The 18,257-nt window shown below is 37.6% G+C and overlaps 1 protein-coding gene across 1 annotated transcript in view; it reads left to right on the forward strand.

The window, feature by feature from the left end:
* Positions 1 to 18,257, forward strand: part of USH2A (usherin) — a 399,365-nt gene that overhangs the window by 265,733 nt on the left and 115,375 nt on the right. Inside the window, exons 40-43 of the mRNA XM_085300119.1 lie at positions 1 to 576; positions 10,879 to 11,213; positions 14,394 to 14,516; positions 17,079 to 17,242. The exon at positions 1 to 576 is cut by the window's left edge and continues 53 nt beyond it. Of these exons, the coding sequence (XP_085156245.1) occupies positions 1 to 576; positions 10,879 to 11,213; positions 14,394 to 14,516; positions 17,079 to 17,242 (1,198 nt within the window). The remainder of the gene's footprint in view (positions 577 to 10,878; positions 11,214 to 14,393; positions 14,517 to 17,078; positions 17,243 to 18,257) is intronic.

The raw sequence follows: 18,257 nt of genomic DNA on the forward strand, positions 1-18,257 counted from the left end.
AGCATCATCTGGCAGCATCCTTTAAAGCAAAATGGCATTATCACTCATTATAATATTTACCAAAATGGCCAACTGCATGCTACAGTGCTAGGAACTAGATCCAACTGCACTGTACAAGACTTGCATCCTTACACTGTCTATGTATTTCAGGTAGAAGGATGCACCTCTAAAGGATGCTCTCTTTCACCCAAGACTCCAGAAATACGGACTTCTCCAGATGCACCTGAAGGTATTTCTGCCCCGGAACTGTATTCTGATACACCAACATCTGTGGTCATATCATGGAAGCAGCCTGCTCATCCAAATGGTTTGGTGGAAAACCTTACAATAGAAAGGAGAGTTAAGGGTACAGAGCAAATATCAACTCTGGTGACTCTCCCTCTCAGTCATTCTATGAGTTATATTGACCAGAGTACTGCTCTGAGCCCTTGGCAGAAATTTGAATACAGAATACTGATGAGTACTCTTCATGGAGGCACAAACAGCAGTACGTGGTCAGAAGTTACCACTAGACCATCCAGGCCTGCTGGTGTTCTACCACCTGATGCAGAAGTGCTGGGACCACATTTGATCAAGGTAGGAAAATTTCTTATTGCCTTATGGCTTTTACAAGTTTTCCTTGTAGCAACTGTGTATTTAAGAGAGACATCTGCTGGCTGAACCAACAGATTTCATTGCTGCGGGGGTAGATAAATAATTAGTGTCTGTCCTTTGGCTCAAAACCATTAGCTTCCTTTCCAGTTTTTCTTTACACCAGCCTCTTGGCATTATACTCCACATTTTTTTTTAACTTGAGCACCTGACATAATATTTTGGATATTACACTTGAATGCKTACTTTTAACTTCCTAATCAGATCAGAAAATGAACTACTACCTTCCCCCAAATTTGAAGACTTCATTAAAATGCTAGGAAGTAACAAGAATTTTTATATAATTAAAACTTTTAAGTAATTACTAGATTTTTTTTAACAACTAATGAGGAAAAAATAGCATTATGATTCTCTTAATTTAGGAAAGAATAGTCTTACAGGACTACCTAGGAAGTTTTCAATTATTCACATCGTTCTGTTGGGAATGAACTCTAGAGGACAGGATAACTACCATTGTTTTGGCTTGCATACAAACTTCATTCAAGGGAAATTAGTGTAACCAAACAAGAGGGATTTTGTAGCTTAGAAGCCTCTTTTGTGTAAATACACACATGCTTCCATGGATTCAGTCTTGTACTAATGCCAAAAGTATTGGTACAGTAGCTTGCTCACCAGAGCACAAAACAAAGGATATTTGCATAAGATTGAAGTTCATCTGTTAGATTTATTATTTTTGGTATACATTGTATTTTCAAAAGGTAAACATAAAATGGTGTTACCGATGCAGTCTGAATAATCTGAGGATATGAATTTAAGCAGCAAACCAATGCATTTTTTTTCGTTTGTTCACACACAGTTTTAGGCTATGACAAAAGCTATTCACCATTAGATAAAAAATTCTTGAGTTTTTTAAATTATGTTTTAATATCTGAGGTGTTGCATGTTACCTCCACATAGACAGCAAATGAGCTCAGTATGCATACAATGCTTACTGTAAGAATTAATAATGGTCGACCACTAGTAATTGTGATGAATTACCACAGTGCTTCTTAGAGGTTTGGACTATCTACTTTCTGGTGATTCCAGAAGCAACTCTGCACTCTATATCTATATATCTACCTTTRTAGATATATCTTAATATCCATGACAATTTACAGTAAAGCATTTTTTCATGGATTTACCAAGAGAATTAACACTGAGTAAATAGTGGCCCTAGTTCAATGACGTGCTTACACACATATCCACATTTTATTACAGCAGCTTTTACACATTATCTTCAACTCAATTTGAGCACAAAAAAGAAGTCACTGCAACCTTTAATGCTTCAGTTAATGTGATAAAAGCATAATAATTTTATACCTTACCCATATTTTTTCTTTCTTTCTCCAAGTGCAGTCAACACTCAATCCCAATTTTAAAAAGCCAATGAGTTATTAGAGGTCTTGTCATTCTTTACTGGATATCTTTCTTGAGATCAGAGGTGTGGGCTCAGTCATAATTTTATTGCCTTTTCCTCACTCCAAATTTAAGGAATCTACTCATGCTGAAAGTCAGTTTGATCATTTCTTTCTTCTGTGACCAGAAATCTGGCAGTGCAGTCTTCATTCAGTAATAATTCAATTTCAATAATACTTTTCCCCTTCTTTTTTTTTCCCCCCCCCCAGATTTTGCCATCTTGCCAAGGAGTTCAAATGCTTTGTTTTTCTCTTCTTCAGTCAATCATTAACATTAAAAGCCCTTAAATATYTACATTGTATGACCTTCTGAATGAGTGGTAATCGTATTTTGTGTCACTGCTGCTCTTGCGGTCTCAGACTTGTTTTTTCCATCTGGAGACATATGTCAATTTGGTTTATTAAGACTACTTTCTGTCAAAGATGCTGAAGTTGGGATGTATTTATTACTATGGCTCATTTTATTGATTTTAAATATTTAGGTTAAAAATTTAAAAGTAGTTAGAGGTGGCAGCATTTAATTCAGAAAAGTGACTTATGTGTGTGCCTTTCAAAATATACTCTTATCTGACTGTCTGTCCTGTAGTAAAAATTCCCTCTCTCAGTGTACTGAGTATTGGTATCCTTTGCTAGTACTGACATAAATTCTTCTAGGTTATCTAGTGTTTTATTTTACTTAGTTCTGTTTAATTTGATGATTATCATAATATGCGGGATGTAGCCCTCCCCCCCAAAATGCGATAAATGTCCGATGAAATGAGTGAACTTTGCACAGTTCCTCTGTGTAGGATATTCCGTAGCTGAAACAATATCCTACTGCTGATTTCTAAGGTTCTAAGAGTTCTTAAAACTCTTAACACTTCCTTTGCTTGCCAGAGTTCCTTTTTTTTCCCTTTACACGGTCTTCAAAGAAGTGAAACAAACTTGTAGGTGCAGTAGAGCTCRTTGTACTGTATAGTTGAAGAGGTCACGGATGAGGCCTGCTGCGTCCAGTGGATTACTCACCTTCTGCTTGTTTGCAGATGGTAAATCCATGAAAAAGTGCCTGGGATTTCATCTTACCCACTGGCTTTCTTGCAAGTCTGCCAGTTAGATTAGCTCAGTGATGGAGCTGTTTCCTTCTCTTAAATTTTATGGCAAGTTCACCTCAAGAGTAGTAAGACTCTGAAACCACCCAACGGGCATTGCTGTGGCGTTGAAGCTGGGTTGTGGCCCGTGTGACTGTCCTGTGGCGGGAAAACACAAGAGGAACAAAGTAGCATCTGCTTTCAAACCTTCGCCTGCTTTGCTCTGCCCTTTCACAAATAGGGGGGATCTGCAAAGCGCCTGTGTGCCTTCCCCTCAGAGCTGTGTTAGATTCACAGCCAGAACAACTGTTGAATCCGATGAATCTGGTTCGGGATGCTTTACACTCGTGCCTTTAAGCTCCGATGAGAGCCCCAGCAGGGCACGCTTTCCCTTTTCGCTAGATCAAGCCTACCACACCCTCGGTGGATACGTAGTGCACGAATCAAATTTGTAGAATCTGTTCGTGCTGTACAACACTCGTCACATTCAGTATCTGCAATGGTAACTTAGATGGAGAATGGAAAATAAACAACCTTTTCAGGAGTGAGCCAGCATGAGATTTTAATTACCTCTTGCTCCAGAGAGAGCTGTCCTTCCAGGTTAGAGCTGAAAGTATTGGCAGGGCACTGTGGGAAAGATTAGTGAGAGGCTCCTCTACCACGCCAGAGTTGCAAATCAATAGAGGCTTTCACTTGTCAGTGCAACCAATCCCTAAACCATGAGCACAAATATTTACTCATACTGAAAACAGAGAGAATTTATAATAAAAGAGAAACATATTTCCATTCCTTTATTTAGTCATAGAATCAATGTAAATGATTTGGGGGCATGAAGAATTCAAAGCRCTCAAGTGTAATACTCACTTGAGTATACAGCTTATTTACACAGACCAAAGCTTTCACTCTGCAAGGAGGAAACATCAGCACAGCAGGTCACTCTCTTAGCATAAACGTTTCTGATGTACATGTGCTCCTTTTACATTTAATTTTAATCAGAATGGAATGATATCTCTCAATAACATTTAGCTTGCTTTTTTGTGCAGCAGAAAGTATAAAGCTGTTGATAATTTTTAAAGCACCCATTTCTGTGACACCTACATGATATTCTTTAATATTTGCTGAATTGATAGTGCTCATGGTAGCAGAGTATACTGCRCAATAAACTGCTTTTGTGGCTGATTAAATGCCAAAGTGAAGTGGAGGTATTCAGCAACTGCAAAAACCGTTTATTTAGTATATGCCAATGCCATGAACATTATTCCTGTTGCACAAGATTTGCTCTACCCTAATGTACAGAAGTATAAAAGAAATTGTTTCCTTTTCTTGTGAGGGTTGCAATTGCTATRCTGCTTCAATCTCACACTTCACGCTGATATGACGTTCGGGAAAGGAACTGGGTTGAGTAGCTTTGAGAAAGAGGCTGGTTTACCCAGTGAGTAATTATTTAAAGGAGCTCTTTCTGTAGGAAAAGCATTATGTGACCGAAAATGCTGAGCTAAATTAGCTAGTATGTAAATTCTCCAACTTTGGCCATTTAGCTTTAGATAGGATGACTTCCCTTTCTGTGCTGCTGTTTGCCGCCGAGGGCTTTGGCCTGGGKAAGAGAGCTGTAGTCTTGATTACTGGCTTAACTGGAGACTTGCTGCTAGTGACTTCTGTGATGCTGAGCGAGCGTGGGGGGTGCACGTTTGGCTTTATTGTTCTCCCTTGCCAATCCTTGCCAGCAACTGAACTGCTGATAGAGAAGAAATTGCAGCCATTTTCTGTTGTACTTTGCATAACTTTTTTTTTTCAAGGTGGTTGGTGTGAGCTCTACTTATTGTTCTGACAAGGGAAAGGGAAATTTTCCTTTGTGGTGCTCAGATAGGTGATAAGAGAATGATTTCATCCCAGTTGGGCAATACCTTCTTAGAATAYAGTCCTTGTTGTCAGGCTATCCTTTCATGGTAACTTCAGTTACAGAAATTCCCTGTGCTTTGATTAGATGCAAAATGAGAAAAATAAAAACTTACTATGATTTCATTGACCTTTCCCCTAATATATGTTAGCTATACTGTCCGTTAAAAATATATTTCTTCCTTTTGCAATGGTAATTCTGTAGCACCCAACCATCTTTCTCCTCATTTCTTTTTTTGCATATGGATTTCATATCATATCATTCATTTTGCATGGCTGATTTCCTTTTCCTAACTGTTTCTTCATGAATTCTCTAACTGAGGAAGGATTCCAGACTTTGTAGTTCATTGTTTCATTCTTTACTTTTTCCCTCAGAGATGGCAATCTCTTAACTTACAGCTCACTGTCATACTTTTCTTTGTATTAGAAGAAACTGCAGCAGAGTTTTTCTRCCCTACAGACTGAACAACACCTTAAGTTTGCTGTCTGCAGGATATTCAAGAGTTTCAGTCTGCATCCAGTCTTTGTAGAAGATCTATCATTTWTTGCTGTAGAGTGATAAACTGCTGTAGTGGCCATTTCTCAAATTTGACTACTAAATTGCATGTGCAGCTGAGCAAACAAAAATAAACAAGGCTAAATTTTAATGCTTAACTTCTGTTCTTCATTAGCACAGAAGTTGGACAGTGGACTGCTAAATACCTGTTATTCAGTAAACTGGCTGCAACTAAAAGATCCAAGGGAAAGATTTCATTTGTATGGAATGGATACCATTCATACATTTAAGCCAATAATCTGCAGTTGCAGTTTGAGTATCATCAGTGAGAAGGAAGGTATTTTTTCTATCCATTTTCTGCTTCCCGTGGAATTACAATTACAGGCACGTGTTCTGGAGCTTGGTTTAGTCTCAGACATTGATGTGAAGTTACTTYTGATTGATAAGATATTATTGAACAATATTATAATAATTCCATGCTCAGTGATTCAGAGAGGTGACTCTTTAGTGTTTTACCTCTGCAGACCACTCTGTCGCTATTATGACCCTTCTTCTCTCCCTGGTTAAAACTTGTTGTCTTTTGGTCTTTCTTTCCCAAAGTGCTTCAGACCATAGTGGCCTGAGAAGAACATTGTGAGAGTATGAACAACCCTGATACCTAGGCCTTGTGTGTTAAAGGGAGAGCTGATAGGGCCACCTAGCAGCTTCATAATGGGGAAGAAAAAAAGTATGGACTTTATTCACCACTGTATTTGTTCCAGGTTTTATGCAGGAATGGCTGGTGCACTGGGGAAGTTGTTTAGGAGCAATCAATCCTTGTGTGAAGATTGCCTTGTAATGCTGCTAAGGTCAGCGAGACCTTGGTTTATTTGCCACTTAACTGCTGCTTGAGCGAGTTAGGATACTCCAGCACCCATAGGAACAACCTTAACTTGCACACCTGAGGTTTTCTGTATTTTAGGATTGTAATTTCTTGCACAGCTTGCTCATTTGGTACAGGTCATACAGTGGGGTGAACTAATCAGGGTTTCATCAGTATATCACCTTGCACTTGATATAGCTTAAAAACTTTACTATGGAGGGTATTTAGGATCATAAAGAAATTTCTTTCTGTTTTTCTACTACTCAAACCAAGCACTTCTTGAAGTTTTTGCAGTAACAATTTATTACTGCAAACTTGATCCAATAGTTCTGTGGATGATATGTGGTGAAGTTGGATAAAATGTATGTGTGAATGGATAAGAATATTTATAATTGACCTCTGTCAGGATTTGCTTTTCTGGTGTGATGTTGGCTTCAAATTGAATCCCAGTATAATTTCTGTTAAGACAGATAAGAACTCACGAGGAAATTCATCTCCTAACTACTTTTTCTTTTTTCTTTTTTTTTTTTTTTTTTTTTGGCAGAGCACTATGGTCCGGTGGCTAGAATGCAGAATTAGGGCAGCAGGTTTTTGTTTTCAGTTTTGCTCCTTTTTGATACATGACTTAGTCTGGGATTTAGTCTATTCATCTATAAAACTGAATAATAATACTTGCAATTTGAGACTTACAATGTGCTTTGAGACCAACAGTGAAAAGCTCTCCATAGTGTGTTTATCCTGTTTGTAGATGTTACAAGCAGTAGCTAGGAGAAATGAGGATAAAGTGAAGCCAAACAAGCTGATTTAAAAGCAAACTGTCAAAGCCAGACCTGAGCTAGTAAAACGGTGAACCGCGTGCCAATGCCTCTTTTAACAGAGTTCAGAATTTGCAGGGTTCCAACTGCTGTCAGAAAGAAAAGATTTCCAAGGTTATAACTGCTTAATGAGGGGAAAATGGCTAATTTCTGTCTCTTTAAATTTTGTGGTGAAGAAAATAAGGTGCTTTGATCTTTAAATGACAGCTTCCAGAGTCATTACATTGAATCAGTTAATCTCTCCCAGTAGTTACCTTATTCTGTCTTCCTCATGGGCATCCTCTTTCATGGTCTCAATGCTGAGCTTCAAATCAATGAACAAACTGTTACTGCTTCCAACGCAGCCTGTCTACTGAGCTTTTCTGCTTTCATGCATTGCCAAGCTCTGACCTCAAAACCTGGCAGAACAAAGTGGAGAAGAGGTCCAGTCGCGCAGTGCGTGTGTTAACCAGGCTGGCTCTACCATCTTCGTTCACACTGTACTGGTCATGCAGTCCCTTGTCCTTGACCTGTCATTGAAGCGTAGAGGCCACAGCCTTCCTTCCCTAACAGAGGGAGGCTTGTCAGCAACTGCATCTCCTGTCGTTCCCAGGTGACATTTGTGATTCAGAGCAATTCAGGTGACCAGTGCTGTGAGTATCCTTTATATCCCATCTAATTTTAAGAATATTAACCAAAGCGCACTATCTTGGTATGAAAGATCCACGACTAGCAAGAAGTGAGTTGCATAGCTATGTTATCATGCTGCTGACAGAATATGCTGTCTTTTTGTTCAGCCTGTTTTTAATTTTTCTTAAAAAAAAAAAAATAAGCGCGCAAGAGAAACTTCCCAGTATAAACCCCATAGTGCATGTATGTTACGTACAGTATGAAGCATATTGTCGACAAATGCACAGCAATTGTCGTGARATAACACCTGGGAGTTTTTTTCCAAGTTTTACCACATAGCACACTCTRTATAAGACTCACAAACTGAGGTTCTGGAGCAGTATCTATTATTCTAGATATGTAATTAATCTGTTCCTTTCTGTAAGCCYGTTCTGTGTATAGCAAGTCCCTTCTGTATATAGCAAGTTCTGTTAAGTAATTTTGTGCTGTTAGACATAAAAGTTATGTATCTAAAATGTAATGTAATTCAAAACTAATTCCTCCTCCCTTCCAAGAAATAAAGCTAAATTTTGTGTAAGGGTGAACGTTTCTAGACAGTTTTCTATTTTAAGAGTATAGTACCAGGAATGTTCCAAAGCATTTGACATATACGTATAATTCATTTATTAAACTATAACTATATATAGAACATTTAGTTCTTTTATTAGTAGACCCCTGCATTAAGCAACAAATAGGAGGGTTTCTTTTTCATTGATAAGCAAYGACAGATTTATTGTATTAGTAATCCAAAGAAAGATCTAGTGTATGTCGTGTTTACTCACCATCATTGAGGCTGAACTGTGGGACAAGTGCTACATCTCAAATAAAAACAGTATAATCATGTTTGAAGAAACGTGTGTTTTGCTGTAGTGTGTCAGACCAGTGGTCCCTAAAGCYTTCTGTGCTTCTTCCAGCTACTTCAAAGGTATGTCCCTGAAAATGAAAGCGAGCTGTGTACATTCCTCTCTTGGTGTGATGGGAGTGCCTGCAGTGAGAGTGTGCAGTAGGAAAGCAACAGAAACCATTGGTTCTTAAAATAGTATCTGAAATTCAGTAGCCTGAATGCTTTCCACCTGCATTTAAAACCAAAGCTTTCTATTGCCTGTTTTAATCCTCCTGTGCTTCTTGAACATAGGACCAAATTGCACAAACTACTTTAGAAAGAAAGTTTCACTCAATATGTGTGAGAGATGCAGAACTGGTTCCTGCCTTCTGTGCGATTTTACGTTGCTTTATTAATCACATTTTCTTTATTTGCTCAATCATAAGTTGGGGCCAAAAGTAACAAATCTGAATACAGCATTTGATAATTAGCCAGAGCTAAGCCTTTCCTATGTGGGCACCAGTAATCTTGTTTGCGCTCTTTACTCAAGATCACCCTGTTTCTAATTCTCTGTTTAATAGTATTCCAGATTATGTTATCAAAATGCTTCAGCTTTCTCCAGTACTTTGCTGCCAGGTTTCTTATGAGTCTGTAGGCCTAAGAGGTCCTTCCGTACCTAAGATATAACATTTCCTAATCCCCAAGGGTCCTTCAAAAATCGTTTTATAAATCAAGCTTCTATGTTTCCAGGGCTATGTGCAACTGTTCGTCTACCTTCTTAAAGACACTCGCTTTGGAGACTGAGAGAATTAAGCCGAAAGTTCAACATAAAGTATTTTTGGTATTGCTGTTTAACACTTAGTTGTTATCTTTATTTTATTCTGCACATATGTTCAGCTGGATGTTCCCTGTTTCTGTGTTCTTTGCAATCTCAGATTCAGTCCTTCRTTATGCCATGCCTGGGAGGAAAAGAGGCAACAACTGTTACATATGAGTGGGTCAGCAGCAAGGAAAGCCGTCACAGCGATGAGCAAAGCAAAGCTTCCCACACTGGGAGTTCTAGAGGAAGGAGGATAACAGATGCAGTTAGCCAGCTTTATGAAATTTTGAAGTTCTTAATACAGTTACATTTCCTCTTTTTGTCTGTTGGAAGTTCCCTCTTTTGTGATGCTTTGGTTAAAAAGCCTTAAAAAAAGATTGAGAACGTCCTTGTACTTTTGGGGACAATGATTTAGGTCTGATTCCTCACTGGATTTGATAAGAATGAATAGATAGAATAACATGCTTTTAAAAAGCCAGAGAAATTAATTTGACAGCATCCTAAAAGTGGCAATGAGTCAGCCTTTTCCTTGGCTTTTTTTTGGTTTTGGTTTTGTAAATGGATAAATCATATCAAAACTGCAGTAACTGTAGTAGTGTATATAAAACTATACCATAAATTCTATATATAATTTCAAATTTTCCTGTTATAAAGTTTCTCAGCATAATTGTGGCATTCTAAAAACAGAAAATTGTTTCTGTTAGTCTGCTAGTTACCATTATAACTTATAATGGAAAAATAAAGGGAAAAAATAATATACTTTGTTGTTTAAAGAGCGTGGACAGACTCTTGTTTCTCAATAACGMAATTATACATTTCTTAAAATTATTTAGCTCAGTTGGTTACAGTGTGGTGCTACTAATGCCAAGGTCGTGGGTTCAATCCCCCCATGCTTGGGGGGTTGGACTAGATGATCTTCAGGGGTCCCTTCCAACCTTACCAATTCTATGATTCTATGATTCAAAAAAGAGTTTTTTTTTTCTTTTTAGTCTGCCAGTAAAAGATCAGCACCCCAGGCAACGCACMCTAAGGAAACAAATGGCAATTAGTGATACTTAGGAAAGTTAGTGTACTTTGCTAATGCATCTAAACATGTCACAGAATTTAGAGTGGGGAAGTGAAGTATTCCCACTTTACTGGTGAAGCCAAACAGATTGTCAGTGACACAGCTGCTACTTAGTTAMCTAACTTTCAAAACATTAAAGGAGATTAGTTTTCTTACTGATGTAGCTTTAAAAATTGAATCTCAGCTACCTGAGCAAGGTCACTCACAAAGTCTGTCTTTATAAAGAAGGAAAAGGGCATCTGGATATCACAGTTGTCTCCATTTATAGCATATTACTTCTGTATTTCTGCATTCTGATTGTAAGAAATCTGTATTTTTGTCCCCTCCTCTGTCCTTTCAGGTCTCTTGGAAACCTCCTCTCATACAGAATGGAGAAATCCTTAACTATGAGATTCGCATGCCTGATCCAAGAATTGTCATTACTGGGAATACTTTGTCAACATTAAGTCATTTGGTGACTAATCTTATACCCTATACAAACTACTCAGTCACTGTAATAGCTTGTTCTGGAGGTGGTGGCTTTCTAGGAGGCTGCACGGAGAGTTTACCTACCAGTGTGACTACGCATGCAACAGTTCCCCAGGGTATTAGTCCGTTGTCCGTGACTCCAATCAGTGAATCCTTCATTGCCATTTCTTGGCAACCACCTCTAAGACCTAATGGCCCTCATCTGAGGTAAGCTTTCTGTTGCAGCTGAAGGTGACAGCTTTCTTCACATTACCTAAATCTGACTCGGAAAAATCTGAGGGATGCAAACTTATAATGCAGTCTCTTATTTCTCCTCACTTGTAGAAGTTCCTCTTTCAGGAGTCATAAGTGGACTCATGTGAGGTGGTTATCTCTAGAGGGAGATTTGAATCTTTTTCAACTTACTTTGTGCAAGTGTGGCATCTGTGCTATGGAATTTGCTTTTCAGAACAGAGTCAAGAATCTTAAGTGCTTCAGAGCAGCACTTGAAAAGTGCACTGCCTGAAAAGCTAGAAGCAGCAAACACAGGATCTTAACAAAGCCATAACTGCTGTGGGCTGCAGCACCAGCCACTTTTTCAGAGTGAGTTCAGGCAACACATTGCATCAACAAAATGACAAAGTGTGAGATCTCTGTGAACACCAGTATTCAGCACATCCGATACTCTGGGTGGGTTATTCCAGATGAAATTTCCCATTTGGTAGTGTGGTGACACAAAATAAGCTTTAGAACTTAACCGATTAAGGATTTGTAAATGAATGAGTGTGTAAGAAAAGTGGAAGTTAAAATGGTAGAAGTTTGCAGGCAGAGCTAAAAACTAGAAATGCAAGGAAATGCTGGGTAAAGCAGTCTGGATTTCTCCACGGGAACTAGAGGCATGTTTTCTGACATTTGTCTGGAATGATGGTGTGGGATCCTCATTCAAATTTATGCTTACTGAGTATATATAAATGTGTGTTTGCTTGAAAAGAACATTGTGAAGACAAGTATATATTTATACACACCACAAAAAATATCAGAATAAAATCTTTCATTCACTGCTTTAAGGTATTGTGGAACGTTGTGCATGGAATTATATCTCTGTACTCCATATGTTCTGGTTAACAGTGCTCTTCTAAATGCATTGATGGGTTCAATAATTATCATGTAACGCCATTTCAGTTGCATATATTATTACACCACAATAGCTTGACTCTTTCTTCAGGCTTAATTAGGGCACACTACAACTGAATGAGATGATGATTACTGTACAGTAAAATTTGAAGTTTTTGAAAAGCAATCTCTGTTATTTTGAGGTTAACAACATGACCATTTTACTATAGATTATTGAAGTAATTCAGCACGACCTACGTCTGCAAACTTCATTTCCTTCATGGTGTGCCACGGTGCCCTCTACAAGAACAACCACTGAAGCAGCTGCTCTGTACAGCATGATGGAGCAAGAAGTCTGCAGCAAGCAGAGTAGCAGCAGCAGCTGCCAGTGGGGGTGATTTACACTCCATCACCATTCAGTGTTCAAAAAGATTTTGATGCTTTTCWTGACTTGTCTATGAATTATATTGGACAGAATATGCAAGGATTGTTCCTAATAAAACTGTAATGTTCTATCTTGGGTTCTGTTGGCAGTAAGGAACCACCAATGTGAGAGTTGTTGTGAACATCTGAATTGATGAAATTGTGGTTTAAATGGTTTTTATTATTTAATGTCTGAAGTTTTACTCCCAAGCACTACAGTAATTTTGTTTAACGTCGTTAAGGACGGCAGTGCAATGCTTGTTTACACATGTTGAGGTTTATTCTCTAAAATTAAGTGTGCAAGTCCAGTCACACTTGTGCATCCAAGGTTCCATGGAGCACGGGAATTCTCAGCTCTTTTGTAAAAGAGCTTCTCTATAGACTTCTGCTTATGAAGCAGTGCAGAATCACTATATGCAGTCTCAAGTCGGGAATGATATTGTACAACATTTCCTCATCTCGCTGGAGCTTTTTTAAGAGAAAAAAGATAAGTCAAATTATACACGAACCCAGTGGTCAGAAAAATCGTTAACACTGGATGGTGAACATCATCAAGGCTAAGCATTCTACAGAATACGTAAACACAGAAGGAAATATTTTTAGAAATAAGAGCTTGAAGTGAGAGTCCTTAAGATCTACCTGAGTGTCCACATAGTCTTGATAGGATTTCAAAAGATAACACCTTTCCAGCTGGGGTGGAATACACAGCTCAGAATTTCAGGGGATTGAATTGCATATTTAAGCGACTAAATACACATATGGCCCTAACTTACTGAGCATCAGTGGAAACAGTACTGTAACTACAGTTTGATTAAAACTGCAACTCACCAGTCAAAGCAATTCTAAGTGGTTCTGTAACTGCTGGGAAATAAACAAATATCTGGTGCCTTATGAAAGAAAGCACTACCATCAAACTGAGACAGAAGTCCTGCTGAAAAGTCCTGTGGAATTTACTGAAGAATAATAATCTTAGAAGGTTTCAAACAACTCTATATAATTTTGTTTCCGTTAGAATACAATTTTCTATTTATTCCTTAGAATGATTAGGGAATGCAAAATATTTATCCCCTTTAATTTGTAGAGACATGAAGAGTTTTAATCTCTGTTAAATTCTTTAAGGTTTTTGCAGAAAAGTTGAGAAAGAGAGAGTAGTGAAGAATGGAGGAGAGACATACTGTCTGAATCAGAGAGTCTCATGGCTCACTTGATGAAAGATGGGCCTGAGCTGACCTACTCTTTGGAGCAGAGACAGAAATACAAGTTCAGATTCCAAATAAAATCAGGATGAAATAATTTGGTCTTTCAATCTCACACCCTGAATGTCTACCCAAATACAAAGGGGCCTCACTAAGCTCTACAGATGGATTGGCTAACTCATTCCATGACTGTCTGTCACTTTAATTAACACTGTAATTATTTGCAAACATACATTAAATATAAATACACTGTTAACGTGCTACTACCAGTTAGATAGTAATAGAACTACTATATATGTCAGTACGTTTACTACAGAGACCTTGTCATTTCCTATGCTGGAACAGTCTGTGCATGTCGGATGACATCAGTCAAGTGTACATAAGACACTGTTACTAGGCTATTTGAACTTAAGCTTCATAGTGTTTTCACAAGTTTAAAATTTGTAAACCATTAAAAATATTCACTCTTTCAAATGAAAGTGCTTCATTTTCCATTTTCAGAGTAGTCTTTTTAAGTAATCGACTCTTTTAAATCACGAAATGTTAGAAAGAATGTTTATCTCAGAAACTTTGCAGCTGTAAAAACAAAATAATATGGGGCTTTAAAAAAACTGATTTTTTTGTGTAATAACATTAGTTGAGATAATCCTGGTGTTCTGCTTGTCTTTTGTGTTAGATATGAGCTCCTGAGACGTAAAATCCAGCAACCACTTGCATCAAATCCCCCTGAAGATTTAAATCTGTGGCACAATATTTACTCAGGAACTCAGTGGTTTTATGAAGATAAGGGTCTTAGCAGGTGAGATTACAAAAACTATAAAAACAAATGCTGGCATTTTGTATAGTGTGTGTTTAATAGTTCAAAGTATTTCTTGTGTCTTTATATTGTGAACATACTAATTATGTAATGAAATATTTTCTGTCATCATCTATGCTATTAACAATTCTAATATGCAGGGATTTATTATTATGTCATTCTTGAATCTTTCATATATTTTGTTTTCATCTATTGCTATAAAACCCAAGTGAAAATAAAGATCTTGTGAAATTTTATTGTTGATATGCTCATGCAGATRAAGGATTTTACAAGTAAGTACGTGTACACCTGCTCTAGATCAATGTGTTGGCAAAGTCATACCATAGGCAGAATGAATGTTTGAGAAGTCCTAGTTAGGATACRTTTGAAACTTGATGTCAGCATTGTTTTTTTCACTTGTTTTTTAAGTGCAATTGATGATTATTTTCACATCTCTTTAGCCAGTGACAGTATTTAATACACTCTCAGCAGGTGTAATGCAAGGCAGCTTTGGGCTAGCTTCATCACAGTTAAAAGCTGAGTGTTGCAAGTAAGGAAGTGGAACGGTGAGTTCTGTCTCCCAGTATGTTATGGACCKACTGTGTGATATAGAGCAAGGCATTTGCTCTTGATCTGCCTTAGTTTCCCYGTCTCAAAGTTAAGGCATCCCTCCTGAGCACGATTCATACCAGCAGAATATGACCTCTGCTCCTGACTGTATTGTATGGGCTGATCCAAGCCAAGGGTTACTGCTTCTGCCTTGTCACTGCCTACTTGCTGAAGGTCGCCGTTCATTTTTAGCCACTGGATTAACTGTTCGTGGAGCTGCTCTTTAACTCCTGCCAAAGTGTCCCTTTCTTTCATAAACCATGTCTGAAATTCTGTATGTTTCCTCTGGTTTTAATTTAGCTCATTCAGCAGAGCTAATGTGTGTAGTATTATACCAGTAGCTGTGAGGGGAAAAGAAATCTAATAGGTAATGCAAGTAGTGAGGCACAAGGAGCTTTTGGATGCCATCAAAAATGTGTCTAACCCCCAGATACACCTGAACACTTCTCTCGGGGAGGGCTCTGCAGCTGCAGGCTATTTGGCTTCCCTGCCATATCTGCAGTGAACAAGTCAGGAAGAGTTTGTGGCTGAGGAGAAGATGTTATAGAGACTCAAACAAACGAACAAACAAAAAAATCCATATATCAGTATCTATTTTGCATGTTTGTGGTCATGTTTTAAGCATGTCTCAGAATTAGTGAATTCTTATTATATTTCTGACAGAGGTCTATTTTTACAATGATTTCTTCAAATGGCTTTTTCATTTCTAACAGGTTAATCCAAATGTATTTATTTTCATCTTTAGAAATGTGAATCCAAAATCAATTTCAGTCTCTCATCCTAAAATGTCAAGATTGGATCCCATTCATTTTTGACTGCATGAGCACTGAAACATCCAAGAAAACTGTATGATATGTTCACAAGGGACAGAAAATGCAGGGAGGGAAACTGTAAGATATGTAACATACATTGTCAAGAGTTTTTCTAGTGCACGTATCACTACAGTTGGAGCTAGTCAGCTCCCATTAGTTTACTTTCTTCTCAGTGGGATTATTAAAGCTTAGAGCTTTTGAAAATCAGACTAGATGGTTGCATAATATAGGGTGCTGCAGTGAAGCAGTAAAAAGAGAAAGTAAAAGTACAGTGTAAAGGGCTTTTTGTTTTTGTAGAGAGGTCTCTAAATAATAGGCATTTAATGTATGTTCCCTCATTGTATTTGTAGACAGTTACTTCAAAGTGATGAGACTTCAGCAAAAATTTGAACAAAAACACCTTGTCTGTGATTGTACAGTTTTGTTTGAGGCCTTTTGTGAGGAAAGTAATTTTGTGATTATGAAATCTCACCTAAGATATATTAATATGCCATTGAGTGATGGGAGAAATAAAGGCGTGGCAGTCACTTGGTTAACTAAATATATATGTGATATTTAATAAAGCTGTGTAAAGTGAATATATTTAGTTCTGAAGAGAAATACTTTATGAAATAGGTTTGCATTCTTATTCTTTTCTTTTTTTTTCTTTTTCTTTTTTTTTTTTTTTTTTTTTTTTTTGCAGTGGGAGAGCCCTGGTTGTGTGGTGAATCACTTTTACAAATGAGACTCTGGAAGTTAAAATCAATGGGTTTCCCAAAAGAGGAAAAAAAGCCTCATTTGATTAAATTCCGATCCAAATTTTGGCAGCTTGCCACTGCCGTAATTACGTATTGAATTGAGCTATAATCTCCCAACACCTCAGAAGCTATAACTATGAAGTAAAACTGTGTGTTTTATTTTTTGTTACCATGTTAATGTTGCTGATTTTTTTCCAAAAGACAGACAACTCTTACAGATTCTTCACTATGCAAAAAAATGCAGCTCTACTTTTAAGGGGTGGGGGAAAAAGTAGCAGCAAAACTTTGGCACGGCCAGAAGGCTTATAGCCTAATCCTTTTGCCTATAGCACCTATAGCCTAAATGTTTTGTACATTGACATTTTTGGCATTTTTTGTTCCATTTAATTACTTTTAAAATGTCTTAGGTACACCATGTATGGGTACAAGCTCATAGTACACAACGACGTAGGATATACATCTAGTGAAGAAGTGAGAGCTGCTACACTAGCTGGATTACCAGAGAAAGGAAGCATCCTCACTGCACGCGCAGTTAATCATACTGCTGTAGAAGTGGAATGGTCAAAACCAAGTAAGTGTGCTTCGTATTTATTCCAGTAACGAGATGTTAAGCTGCCATCACTTATGCTGGTCTGYCTTGCTCTCATAGGAAACACAGTCCTTGTCTTGATTTATAATATAGCTAAGTGTCCTTGAAAGGAGAGGAAAGAAAGAGGGGAAAAGCATGTGTGTTTCGCTATTTTTCGGTCATGTTTGTATTTGTTAAAGGCGATTTCTGYGGAATGGGACTAGTGGAAGTGAAGAAACAGTTAATGCAAGCTCATGAGAAATCGGTGAAGTAGTACACAGAATCCATTTGTCTTTTTGGTATATTTAATCTCTTTGTCTGAAATTATACATATACATTCCTTCAGGATGAGAGGATCCTCTTTTTCAGTCTTTTTAGTCTGCTCCTTAAAATGAATTTAGCCACCTTCTGTAGTTGATCTGCCAATACAGCAGTGGGGAGTTTCTTCATGACTTACATGCAAATGGTTTTATAAGGCCTGGATGGTGAATTTCAACAAATGTAGTCTCTTTATCTTATAATTGCATGCCTGAAGTAAGCACGCTTATAAAAACTGACAAATGTAATAGATCTGAGCAGCTCACTGAAGTTTCATTACCTTAGTAATCTGAACCTCTGACCTTCTAGATGTAGGTAACGCAATCTGGTTTCATTTTCATTCATACTTTAGAAATTTCCTCCATATCTGTTTCTGAATGCAAAGGTTAAACATCAAGACAAGGCCATTCATTATTTGAAAACCTTATTTCTTTATCATATTTCATTACTTTATGTTACAATAAGCAAATGAACTATTTTGCATACCCAAGTTTTGCTTTCTTCACATTATTAGTTTTTAAATATTTTTTTTTCTGGGAACTTGGAAGACCTTAACGTAAGTTACATTGCTATCTCTCTTTTCCTGGAAAATCTGCTGGAAGTTTCTGACTTTTAAGGATTTAGAACTATCTGTATCAGTGAAAGCAGAAATAATGTATCACTCTTGATTAAGAATTTCTGCCACAAAATTATGCAATAT

The sequence above is a fragment of the Rhea americana genome, unplaced genomic scaffold, assembly GCF_003343005.1.
Source record: "Rhea americana isolate MKP2758 unplaced genomic scaffold, rheAme1 scaffold_160, whole genome shotgun sequence".
Classification (NCBI taxonomy): domain Eukaryota; kingdom Metazoa; phylum Chordata; class Aves; order Rheiformes; family Rheidae; genus Rhea; species Rhea americana.